A 12990-nucleotide genomic window follows, 5' to 3' on the forward strand; every position below is an offset into this window, starting at 1 on the left:
GCGGCGCTGGCGCAAGCGTCGAGGACGGCGGCGGTGCGTGGCCTGACAGGGAGCCATGCGGCCGTCTCCATGAGTCCAGGTCGTCCCATCGAGTTGGGCTAATCTAAATTCAAGTTCCAGAGCAAGATTTTTTTATTACTTCATTTGATGAATACTCGTGTGTCATGATTAATTTGTATCTATCTGATTTGCAATATCTTTGAGTCATGTGAGAAGAGATTGAGAATGTTATTATATGGGGTTTGAACTTTAGATAAATTCAGTTTGCACTCGCTACCCCTTATCATCGCTTAGCCGTGCACAGGCCACCCTCGCCGTTGGCGCGCACACCACAGGGCATGTCTTTGGTGGAGCAGCGGTGGTGCCGAGCAGATGGCCTGACGCCGCTGAGAGGAAAAGAAACACGAGGATGCGAGTGGATGGCCCGGCGGCGCCGCGACGAAAGAACCGCGAGTGGCGTCGTTCAGGAAAAGTCCAAGGCAAAAGATCACTGCTAATTTGAAAAATAAGAAAAAGGATGGTGCGTGGGATATTTCATAATTTTTGGAAATGGAAATTGGAACTGTTGGATGAAGGCATGTTTTATCTGCCCAATATATTTTGGGCAACTCCCAATCCTGACTTATTAGGAGTAAAATTATTGGACACTCTTGGAGATACTATTAGGAGAGCTAGCAAGATACTCGTTCCGTCCCAAATTACTATTCATTTTAAATTTTTTATATACATAATTTTTACTACGTATCTAGATATACCATATATCTAGATGCATAACAAAAACTATGAATTTAAAAAAGTCAAAACGAATGGTAATATGGAACGGAGGGAGTAGATCCGATTCCGGCTCAATCAGTGCAAGTAACAGCAGACGGTTCCCCCAGTATCGAAACCAGAAGCGTCACTTCTGGTCTGACGAAGAGACCAGTTTCAGTGTGCTTGCATGATTTGTATTGCTGTCGAGTCGACAGAAAAAAAAGTCAGGTAGGTGTGAAGTAAATATGTGGTCTTAATAAACTGGCCCCATCAGTCCATCAGCTCACGACAACGGTTTCGGAAATGCTGAAGATCTAGCAGCTTCTTGCAACCCCGTCAGCTCACGATAACAGTTCCAGGAATGCTGAAGATCCAGCAGCTTCATGCATAGTTGCAAGCCTGCAAGTGACACATTCATGCGAAGCAAGTTAATACAATGACAGCTGGTGTACAGTTGTACCTGAGCAACTGCGGCCATGCCCGTGATCTTGAATACCAGGTTTGGCATCAGAATTGCAGCTGTACATTATATGGGCAAGATGAGTTGCACATACAGAACGAGCCAGGGGAGCTCCAGGGGAGGGGAATGCCATCATATCGGCAAGGAGTCTCAAGAATCAAGAGCCAATATATACATATATATGTTAGGGGAAGCATAGCTCTACCAATATATTACAAGCCGATAATTGCTCATACATCTAAATATGCGCTTCTGTGCCTGTGATGGGGCGGGCGGGCAATGTACCGACAATGATAACACAGATAAAGAATAGCATGTACAGGCAGAGCAGTGAAGTTAGAGCTGCCTGATAGACTGAGTCACTAGCAAACTTCCTTCCATCAAAGGAATGGAATTAGCAGGACGGAGATTATTGGTAGTAAGTCACTTAACCACATGATCCTGGCTTCTTGAGTAGCATCATGTTCAGGAAACCCAGGATTTAAGTACTACTTGTAGAGCTCCAGTCCAACAACTTGGAGAAATCTGAGATTTAATATCACAAGATATCACAGATTTGGCCACCCATGGTCAGCTTTGAAGAGTGCATTATGAGCAAAACCAAGATGCTGTACAAGAGCCAGCTATCTAAACTCTTCAGGGACGTGCATGCCAAAACCACGCTTCAACTTCTCAATCCTATTCAATAAAAAGCAGATAACTGTAAGTGGATGACCGAATATATTGGAAGCAGCCTGACCAAGAAATACATGATGTGTCAAATGTTAAATAGCAAGAACCCAGGGCCTCAGAATATCGTTGGCACAAACTGCTCGAGGATCCTGAGCTAAGGTGTACATATGCTTGTACAGTAGATATAAAGATAACAGTTTAAAGAACAGGTCACTCGCAAAAATTGGCAAGGCAGATGCCAATGCACATCTACAGAGGATTCAATCATCACTTGTGGTGCTGGGCTTGGAAATTAGTTGGAATAGACACCAACGATTGTTTTGTTAAATGAGAGAAAGCCCCACGATGGTATTTGGCAGACATGGTTTAGAAATGGGGGAGACCCCACCTTATGGCTGGCTTTTGGATCAGCAGGCTCTTAAAAGTCCAACAATTCTAACCTGTAAAGAATTCATGTGCTAGCTATAAATAAATAATTGAAAGTTAATTCGTTCAGGTGGAGTTGAAGACTTGGACGACAGGTGAAATGAAGTGTATGTTCTAGAGAAGTTGAAACGGAGCATTGAATATGGAAGCTTATGTGCAGAGGAGAGTAAGATTGGAAGCTTATCACTAAGAGATCTAGCTGAAATTTCTACGTCAGAGGGCACTGTGGTTTAAGTGGAAGTGGACGTCAATCTTGAATAGGTTGGTTTTGCTTACACTAATATTCAAATCCATATCCAAATTTGTGGGACTTTCCATCATGTTAAGTTTGCTTGTACGGTCGTTTCACCTCAGGACGTCCCATGACACAACGCCTAGAGTCAAACAGGCCAGAAATCAACACTAGCCATTCTAAATCATTAAATGTGAGAAAATGGGAATGTTACAAGATCAAGATGGTGAAATAGGATAGGTCAAAGCATTATCCTTTCAAAAGAAATACTCATAGCCATGTAACTCCTGTCATTTCTGGGACCCATCAGATGTTTCTTCTCGCATGAGTCACTTCATCGATGCTTGTGGTAGATGGAATCAGAGGCCTTAGAAGCAAAGAGTGCATTGTGCTCCTAGTTTTTCTTAAAAAATATGTAAAGGAGCTCCACGCTTATGATAACATGCAATGGCAAAGAAATGAATGTAGAAAAAATGGATCCAAATGTTCAACCACAAAAGATTAACTTTTTCCACACAAGCACAAAATTAAAGCATGTAAAGAAACTTACGTGGGAGCAAGTTTTCCAAGACTGCGTAGCTTTTTTCCAGTTGCTTCATCAGTTATATCTCCAGATACCTCAATAGAATATGACTTTCCAGATATCCGCGGCAGTCCTCTTCCCACAAGCAAATCTAAATCCCTCTGATGAAGCTCCCTGCCATTGACGAAAACACCAGTATCCCCACCGGCACAATTTCTGGCCATCGGATAATTGAATTCTCTAATAAATGGCTGTATACAAAAAAAGTTATTTGTGAGAATTTATTTTCTAAGAGAAGTAGAACACCCTTATGTAGAAAGAACTCATCTTACAGGGATAATGCCAATACATTCTCTGCCCATGACACCCCAAAAACCAGCACGGTAGTCGTACCTAAATTATGAACAGAAGTAAGGGAGATGTCAGCATTTTTTCAAACAAAAGAAATTCCAAAGAACCAACAGAAGTTAATCCTACAACAGCATCTGTCATTAGGGCTCAATCGAACACCTCACACAATAAATAATTAGCTGGATAATGCATGCCAGAGATTAATATACAACCAATGCATTTTTCATTATCATTACCAAAACAATTCTCTAGCCAAGCTAAAAATGCATATTCAAAAGTTACGGGTAAACATCCATTCAACAGTTCAGGGTTCAGGTTAAATGTCACAGTTGATGCAAACTAAAGGTAAGAAGATCAGAAAGCTGACAAAATACAATACGTCAACAGCTACTAACACTATTGCACAAAATATATTGAAAACACCACCTAATTATTGCAACCGAGTTTGGCACTTAGTAAATATAATTTCATTTCAGCTCAATAAGACAACGGGTCAAAGAATAAGGTCCTCAGTAGTATAATTATGCATGCACGAGGCAATGACTAAGACAACAGGAAGAGTAGAGACTGCATCCAAGCAAACTTTTAGTGGTTCTGGGTGGGGGAGGGGTATGCAAATTACAGGACGCACTGAATTTGAGCTACAGCATTTTAGTGGGGGCACTAGAAACACAAACAAGAATGAAATTATCACCAGTAATATGAGACTCTAGCAGCAAGGAGGGTGGTAAAAAGCCTCTCTACATATCAAATATGAAATGTGTGCTGATTGTTTCAGGAAGCAAAACCAAGATCAAAATCAGGCACATCCACACGCAGAACTAGAAACAAAGTGTGCTGTAAGCTTGGGAAAGAGTTTCAGAAGGAGCTGCTATTCTTCTACAACTACATGTTCATAATAACTCCTTTCAGATGTCCTTCTCCTTCATCATAATTTTCTGCTAATAAATCAGATTTGCTTCTGGCTAAATGATGGTGAATGCTGGTGATGGTTTTTACTTCTCCTTAACTGTGAATTCGCGTTACTGCAGAATAGAATAAACAGTTTGCAATATATATATATATATATATATATATATATATATATACATACATACATACATATATATATATATATATATATATATATATATATATCAAACTGTTTCTACTATAGCAATCACTTACCAATACGAACCAGGGTCAACAGGACCTGCTTTCTTTTCTGCCTTCTTAAGGGCTCTTTCAGAGATTGGATGACCATTAATTGAAACCTTAGCACTGTCCATGGACTTATTTAATAAAGACAGGTCCTTGAAGCCTTTCTTCAAGAAACCAGCAAAAAATGATGAGTCCCCACTCTTACCAGTTGAGGACTGATCTTCATCTAACCCAGCCTCTGATGAACCCCGAGAAAACCCAGAATTTGTGCGCCCATTAACTGATGAGCCACTCTCTGCTGGGGAATTGGCATCTTCAGTAAATGGCCTCTGCAATTTCCCATAATCTTCTTCCGTTTTCAGCTCGTCATGTCTCTCACTTGTGCTTCCAGCTTCGATGGCATTGTCTTTGTTGTCTTCATCACAGTTGTTGCTAATGTTTTCAGATCCAAGAACGCATTTTTCATCTCCTTTGGCCTTTGGCTCATATTTACTGCTGTCCTCACTTCCTCCAGGGCTGCTATTGTCATCTTTAATGTTTGTATACTCATACTTTTCACTTCCATCTTCAAGGCTACTACTGTCATCTTTCACACTATTCTGCTTGTGCATTTTGTTACCACCTTCAAGGTTGCAACAGTTATCTTCCTTGTCTTTCTGTTCGTAACTGCTGCGTGAGCTTTCATCTTCAGTAGCATCTTTGTCATCATCATTGCCCTTTTGTTTGCTTCTTGTACTAACGCTCTCATCATAGTCATCATTAACATCATATTCTCCTTTGCAAGTTATGTCTGATCTGTAAGCCATTGCATCCTCATTGTTACCTTTTTCTTGGGTGCACAATGGGTCAACAAGTTTGTCCTCTAAAACTGGAGATCGTGGGGTAACTGAACCATCTACTGAAGGCTCTGCCTCACAGCCTGCATCTCTTTCACACAATATATCCTTTGGGCTACCAGCATCCAGAGACCTGCTTGGAGAGAAAGAGAGACCCTCTGCTTTTGACTGGATGCTCCTGTTTGACCCATATTCTTTGTCAGTCCTGCCATGACTGGTGGTAGAAGAAAGTGAATTATCATCAGCAAAATCCATGTTGAACTGCATGCTGCTATGCTCGTTTGCATTGTAGAACACGGAATTGAAATCTTCTTGGCGCTGATGAGTGGAATCTTTCATCATCTGATCATTTGAGCTCTGCTCCATTTCAGGCACATATAAGGATGATGATGGTGTCAAGGGAATTCCTTTTCCTTCATCATGCTTCAAACTGATTATCTGACAACAAGACCCACATTGAAACCGATTCTTCTTCCTCCCTATGCATTTTTCCACAGGCATCTGCAGTAGCTTATAACATGAACTGCACACGGCAAAAGGTGCAGCGCCATCCACTGGACGACAGATATGTTCTGCCTTCTTCCTGAAGAACTCTGCCCTCCTCTTCAATACCGTCCGATGAGAGTAAAGTGATGACGCCACGGACCTCCGATCATAATCAGACGAAACAGATGGTGACCTCTCAAACCGGTATGATTCATGCTGCCCAGCAAAGTATCTCGCCATTGGGATGTTCTCCTCTTGCGGCGCAGCCCTCTGCCCGTGCAGACAGTGCGGACAAGCACACCCATAGTGATGGTAGCTCCCAGGCGCCATCCCACCGTTCTCCCACTGCCTCCCAGGGTACTGGCGGTAATGCCCACTAGACTGCCTCACATACCTCTCCCCATGTTCAGGGCGCTGCGGGGCGTATGGGCTGGGTGGTGGCAAGCCGTGCCCATACCGGCCACCATAGCGGGAGCGGTGGTACCCCGGCTGAGGTGGCGGCTCAAGGTGTTCAGGGAGCATGGAGACCGCGCGGCGGCTGACCCTGCGGTGCTCCCGCGGCTGGCCGACGACGTGGCATGAGCGCGTGATCTGGTCCCTCAGCTCGTCCAGCTTGCGCAGCAGCTCGACGGGGTCCTGCTGCAGCGCGGCCCAGTCCGCGCCGCCCCTCGGGTCGCTGCATTGCGGGCGCTCCTCCACCCCAATCCTCCGCCTGTACTTCATCTCCTTCAGATCGCTCCCCATGGCGGGCGCCTCCCCGCCAGGCGAGACTCCCCCCACCTTTCCCACCGGATCGGCAAGCGCCGGCGTTGTCCTGCACGAGTCGCGCGAAATTTGTAGAGGGTTAGGGCTGCAGAGGAACAGATCAGAGGTGGCCACCCTCTTCCGAGGGGAGGTGGGGAATGGAGTAAGATCTGTCGGTTTTGTACGGGGACGGGAGAGGCGGGGGATGCAGGACAGCGGTTACCTTCCGACGGAGGTCGCTGCGTCGAGGCTACGGCGCGGGGGCGTGGCTGCGCCGCCGGCTCTCCATTAGGGTTTCTCCCCGCGGCTCGAGGAGTCCGCCATGAGAGAGAGAGAGAGAGAGAGAGAGAGAGAGAGAGAGAGAGGAGAGGAGGGAAGCAGAGTAGTGTCGGGGAGCGGCGGCAGCGTGCGCGTTTGTAACGGAGACGACGAGGGAGCGAAGTGAAAGAAAGGCTTTATACAGCGGCGGGCTCCCTAGGGACCTTTCCGCGATATCTGGGTTCCCGGAGGGCCCCGTGCGCCGCTGAGTTACGTGGGGATGTGGTCCGCCTTTGGAACGATCTGGCTGCGCCGCTGACGCGGGGGGTCAAATCCGCGGGCCCACCTGGAGGCGTGCGCCCGTGGTGGGCCACGGGCGCACAGCTGGCGGGAGCCTGGCGCGGCGGCTTCGGTTTCCCCATTTCTCTCCCTCTGGCTTAAGCAACGAGAAAATAATAATAATAATAATAATAAATAGTATTTTTTTAATCACTTGACCACCGTATGAACATGTTAGTGTGGTATAGTACGGTCCAAGTTCGGTAACGCTTGCAGTTTTCCCCATTATTAACGTGAACGTCGCAACGGAATCGGAATTAAATAGGGGTTTGCTTGGAGGAGGGAATATGGCGTTGCAACTGGTTACCGGTGAAAGGGACTCGGGGCCTTCAGGCTTCAGCATGGCATGTGTTAGTTAGTTGGGCCATGAAGGAGGTATAGTTGGAGTGCCTTTCACAACAGATTGTGTGTAAGCGACTGCACATTAGATTTGTACATACACAGTAGACTGTTAGCTGTACGTACGATGCCGTGTGCCAGAGAAGTGTTGTCGTGTACATTAGGCACCCATGTTCAGAGAAACAAAAGATTTGTACTAATAAAGATAGCCGGATCCGAGCTAGTGAGATTCCGGCGCCCTTGTTCACAGTTCAGTGACACTTCCCGTGCCTATAGAAAATTACTGGAAACCGATCTGGGAAAGAATACTGCTTGTCAACGAAAATTATATGTTTCGACGACCTAATAGCGTTGCGATTAAAGCCACTGTAGGCGACATGTTTCGTTGGACCACAGGTCCTGTGTCACGACCCTCACGGGACGGAGGCTCTGGCTGCAGCATGTGCAGGGCCATATGCACGCGGGTGGAGCTCGCATGTGAGCCGTTCGACATGACATGAGTACCCATGGCCTTTGGCAGCTGTACCACAGTTTTTCGTGCAGGGATGATGGAGGACAACGGGAGGATAGTGCGTGAGCAGAGTTCGGGGGGTTTCTTTTTTCAAGTTCCGTACCCTCGTTTTACACCTTACTTCCAGAACCCTGATTTTTGTAGTTGGCAGCATGTCATCAGTTTACTAAAGCATTTATGGGACTGTACCTGCTGCCTGAACAATGTTTCATCATTTCCTTCACTCGAAGTTACTTAAGATTGATAATCCTTTTATGTGAATTTGCCACAGACCGTACCGGAAACCTTTGACAGTACACATGATTAAGATTGATAATCCTTTCTTTCTTAAGAAAGACTGTACACTCTGACTATTGTGTTTATTTTCAGGTATTCTTTTATAAGGAACCCTTGGCTTCTAGAACATCGATTTTTTTTTTCTTTTCCCGGTTGCCATGCATCGATCCTGCCATCATCATCAGATAAGAAAAGCATCTACTATGATCTATGGACGCGAACGTTTCCGTGTTCCCTTCGTCGTGGGACGCGACGGCTGCCGGCTTGCGTTCCCTTCGATCGCTGCCCAACTCCGGCCGCTTGACAAGAATTGACAAGAGAGAATGGAACAAAGAACGCGAGGCACAAGCGATGAATCGAACACAGAGCGGAAAGCTGGTGGTGTAGATGCAGCCTCTGCTTTGTTGAATTTGTTGTTTGTCCGGGCAGCCCAGCTAGCGTGCACCACAGGTTCCCTTGGATTGGCGTTGGCGAAAGGTTGTTGCTTACCCAAGAGATGCCGTGGAAAAGCCTCATTTTCTTCTACGAGTACTCCTAGTTGCATTATCTGCTCTATTCAGGACATATACCACGCGCGAATTGGTGCGGTGTATGTGGTGAACCAACCCCTTGTTTACTTCACTCCCAACTCCCAACTTTAACACTATGCAAAAAGAAGATTCTCCATCACATCAAACTTGTGGTACATGCATGGAGTACTAAATGTAGACGAAATTAAAAACTAATTGCACAGTTTTGTTGTACTTTGCGAGACGAATCTTTTGAGCCTAATTAGTCAATATTTGGATAATAATTCACAAATACAAACGAAACGCTACAGTGTGCTACAGTGCTGTAACAGTAATTTAGTACCTCCCAATTTTGCCAACTAAACAAGGCCCAAAATCATGGATTTTTGGCGGTATGTTCCCACTTACGATCATGTCACCAACAAACCCCTCGAGAACTCCCTCCTGGCAGAGGGAAATGAAAGAGGGTGCAGGTCTGCTAGCCTCTTTCATGTTCCCGGGTCTGGAGGACGTGTTCTTGCCGTTATCCCTGTTACGAGTTGTTGAATTTTTGAGCCACGCATTCCTTCCTTCATAACCAAGTAGGAAGATTAGATCATGTACTTGTCCTTGTGCTGCGAGATCTACTTTCTCAGAGAGTGTTTGGATACTAGATGCTAAAAATTAGCATTGTCACATCGAATGTTCAAATACTAATTATAAAGACTAAACATGAGCTAATTATAAAACTAATTGTAGAACCCTATACTAATTCGCGAGACGAATCTATTAAGCCTAATTAATTCATCATTAGCAAATGGTTACTGTAGCACCACATTATCAAATCATGGACTAATTAGGTTTAATATATTCGTCTCACGAATTAGACTCCATCTGTGCAATTAATTTTATAATTAATTTAAATTTAATACTCCTAATTAACATCAAACATCCGATGTGACATGTGCTAAAGTTTTACCGGATATATCATCCCGCCTTTTTTTTCTGCCCGGCCGAAAGGACAAAGGGAGGCGCCCGCACGGGGACACGCGAACGCGCCGGACCGACAGGTACAAGGACCCGGTGCTTTTGCTCTTGCCGCTGTCCTCTCCGCTCTCGTGCCCGGAGTCAATGCTTGTCCGGGCACCGCACCGGTGGGGGGCGGTGGTTTTCGTCTGGCGCTCTCGGCCGCGTCTTGCTAGTGCTCTCCTCGATCAGCACAGCAGGAGGCTTTGCAGAGGCCGGACGTGTCGGCAGCGGGCACGGCCGAGCCGTGTCATCCGCTGGGTCGCTGGGAAGTCTGCGTTTTGGCTGGCTCCTCACCAAGCAACAAATACAATCAGGTGAGCTCAGCGAGTCCTGCGCCCACCAAACTCTTAAGCGTCCGGACGTGAGCGGCCTAAAATGGTTGGCGCATGGCACTGCAGGGTGCAGGCACGGCACCCCAAGAAGAGGGGAGCAGGGATGCCGTGGCCCATGGCCGTGACCGTCGTGATGCGACATGGGGGTTTGGCGGCTTGGCCCGGGGAAGTATAGACCGTAGAGTCAAAGATTGCAGCGCGGATGCGTATCTGCAGCTGTACTGTATCGACAAGACCGTGTGTAGCGAACATGCCTATTAAATATAGTTTGTATTTTGGTCTAATGGTTTGTTAAGCGTGTGTTTTGTAGGTTTTCTAGTTCTAAAGTAATTTATGGTATTCAAGTATTCAAGCTATGGTATTCAAATAACTAAGTCATGGTATCTAGAATTATTCTATGGTATTCTAGAGCATCCAAATGATTGTATTTTCTAGTATCTGAGGAGAAGGCTTGGAAGACGAGGAAAACACTATAGCACTGGATGATCCGATGGTAGGTTAAGGGGAGAGTCGGACGAAGTATATTTACTTTGCGAAGTTACAGAGAGGTTTTGGCTAGAATCTCTTCAGCATCGGATGATCCGACGATACCATGGGATGAAGCGTCAGATGAATGTTGATGTGTCAGTGAGAAACTTGGACGCGAGGAGGCCAACGCTAATTGCATTGGATATTCCGATGCATGCCAAAACAGACCATCGGAACATCCGATGGTATACTTTAACTAGCCGTTGGCGCAAAAGTTCTTTAAGCTCTTGGGCTATTTATACCCCCTCCACTTGCCTATTTGGAGTTGCTGGATGAAGTTGAAGTGTGCATGAGTCTATTGAAGAGTAAGACACATCAAGAACACATCCAAGCCACTAAAAGTGCTTAAATGATCCGTCAAACGTATAGCACAAGTTTAGGAAAGTGATTAGTGCTAAGATAGGTCTAGAGAAGAGAGAGTGCAAGGTATGCCTACCTTATGATCAGGTTCTAAACCACCTTCGTACAGGGTGTGCCGGCGCCTTAGAGCTTTAGTGGTTCGCCGGCAAGTCTTCAACCCTCTGGCTTGGTGTAGAGCAGCGTCGACGACCGTGTGCGGGGGACGTGGAGACCCCCTTCGTTCGTGAAGAAGCTCCTCAGTGGAGACGGCATCAAGGTGACCGGGGAACTTGGCGTGAGCCTTAGTGACCAAGCTTTTGTGGCAAGTCAAAGGTTGTCCAGGAAGAGACTTGGTGACTGGGAAGTAATACTCTTGTGTGAGTGTTTTGGACTAGTGGTGGCTTAGTGCCTACCGATAACACAGGATAAATCATTGTGTCGAGTTTGCTTCCCCTCGTTCTCTCCTCTACGTTTCCGCATTACATTCTTGCAACTTGTGCATTCTTAGTGTAGTATTTTGCTAGGATTGACTCTATGTTGCAAAACTTATTTTGGGATGATGGTTTCATACTAGATCAATCATGATTGTACATCTTGATAGCATGATCTAGTTTAAGTTTGATGCAACAATAGTGGAAGTTATAGGTTAAGGTTTTAAGTTATCTAATTCACACCCTCCTCCTCTTAGACTATGAACATCGATTCTTTACATCATCCCTGAGTCAGTGGTCAACCGTACATATTGTGTAGGAGCTTAGTTCAAATTCGGGGTTCGAAGGTCGTACCGATCGGGTCAGTCACATGCATGTCGCTCGCCGCGAAATTGTGTTCGTTGGAGTTTTTGAGAAACGGGGGAATTTTATACCAAGAAATAGAGCATTACATTTTCATGAGCATGGTTGAAAATGTAACATCCGTCGTCCTAATGAATCAAATGTGACCTTAGGATTAACTTTGTGTCCTTCTGAGTTTTTAGTAGAGAAAGAAAGAACGCAAAAGAAACTTGATCGTACTGTATTCGTATCTTGCAAATGCTGTCAATTTAAACTAAGTTAACTAACACAACCTCCGAAGCAGAAAACATGCCTGGTGGCTCCGGTGAGTTGGCCAGTGGCCACACACACAGACATGCGCGTCGTGGGCCGGTGGTGGAGTCCGAGAGGGCTGCGTTGCCGACGGGCCAGTGTTCCCCGCGCGGGCGGCGAGGAGAGGAGGGAGGGGAGGCGGGCCCGTGAGCCTGATCGCCGGCCCTGTTCACCGCACTTGACGGCTTTGGAATTTTGGACGGAGCCACGGAGGGAGCTCTGGTCAGCTGGACGACGACGACCTTTAAAGCCGAGCAGTGCGACTGCGCAACGCGCATGTGCCCTGTCCTTCTCCTTCCCCGTCTCCGAGGACTGGCCGCGCCCGTGACTGCTGCCTGTGCGCGCACCCGCGCACGCTTTTATCCGCGACGCTGCTGGCAGCTGTCACCGCACGTACGTGTGCGCCTGCGGAGGCGGTTCCGCCTCGGTGCGCGGCGCCACGCGCGTCGGCGTGCTCTCGCGCGCGCCGTGGTTGGTGGTGGCGTCCCGGCCGGTGGCCGCTGCCGCGTCGTGCCCTGCCGCTGCCGGCCAGCCGCGCAGCAGAACGCGCGTACACCTCGTGGTGGCTCGCGTCTCGTTCGTGTGCGTGACAGGCCTGATCCGCCACTATCTACCTACTGTCATCGTACTCTGTCATCCTCACCGTCTTCGCAGATATTATCTACCATCTGCTGGTCCCTACGCCGGCCTCAGGGAGTCATGGACCATTTCCATGCGCCAAGACTTGATCGTCCCTAACTTTCAAAAAAAAAAAAGACTTGATCGTGTCCAAATGGGGCCATCGAGACAGTTTAGATGTCCGAACGTCCTTTGAGGTTGGCGAACAGCTGGTGCGATGCAACG

At 46.7% G+C, this 12990-nt stretch overlaps 1 protein-coding gene across 2 annotated transcripts; it reads right to left on the reverse strand.

Annotated features, from left to right (window-relative positions):
- Positions 1-1331: 1331 nt before the first annotated feature.
- On the reverse strand, positions 1332-7035 carry LOC101778546. 2 transcript variants are annotated; one of them, XR_002677756.1, is made up of 5 exons: positions 6847-7035; positions 4763-6693; positions 3399-3459; positions 3094-3317; positions 1332-1891 (listed from the first exon to the last, which is right to left on the reverse strand). XR_002677756.1 is itself a non-coding variant. In XM_004969137.4 (5 exons), exons 2-5 carry the CDS (start codon positions 6621-6623, stop codon positions 1837-1839), a joined length of 2379 nt encoding a protein of 792 aa, XP_004969194.1. In that variant the 5' UTR covers positions 6624-6693; positions 6847-7032; the 3' UTR covers positions 1332-1836. The 2 variants fall into 2 exon arrangements, 1 of the variants encoding a protein (XP_004969194.1); XM_004969137.4 differs by having other exon boundaries at positions 4585-6693; positions 6847-7032.
- Positions 7036-12990: the final 5955 nt, after the last annotated feature.

This window comes from Setaria italica, chromosome V (assembly GCF_000263155.2).
Source record: "Setaria italica strain Yugu1 chromosome V, Setaria_italica_v2.0, whole genome shotgun sequence".
Lineage (NCBI taxonomy): Eukaryota > Viridiplantae > Streptophyta > Magnoliopsida > Poales > Poaceae > Setaria > Setaria italica.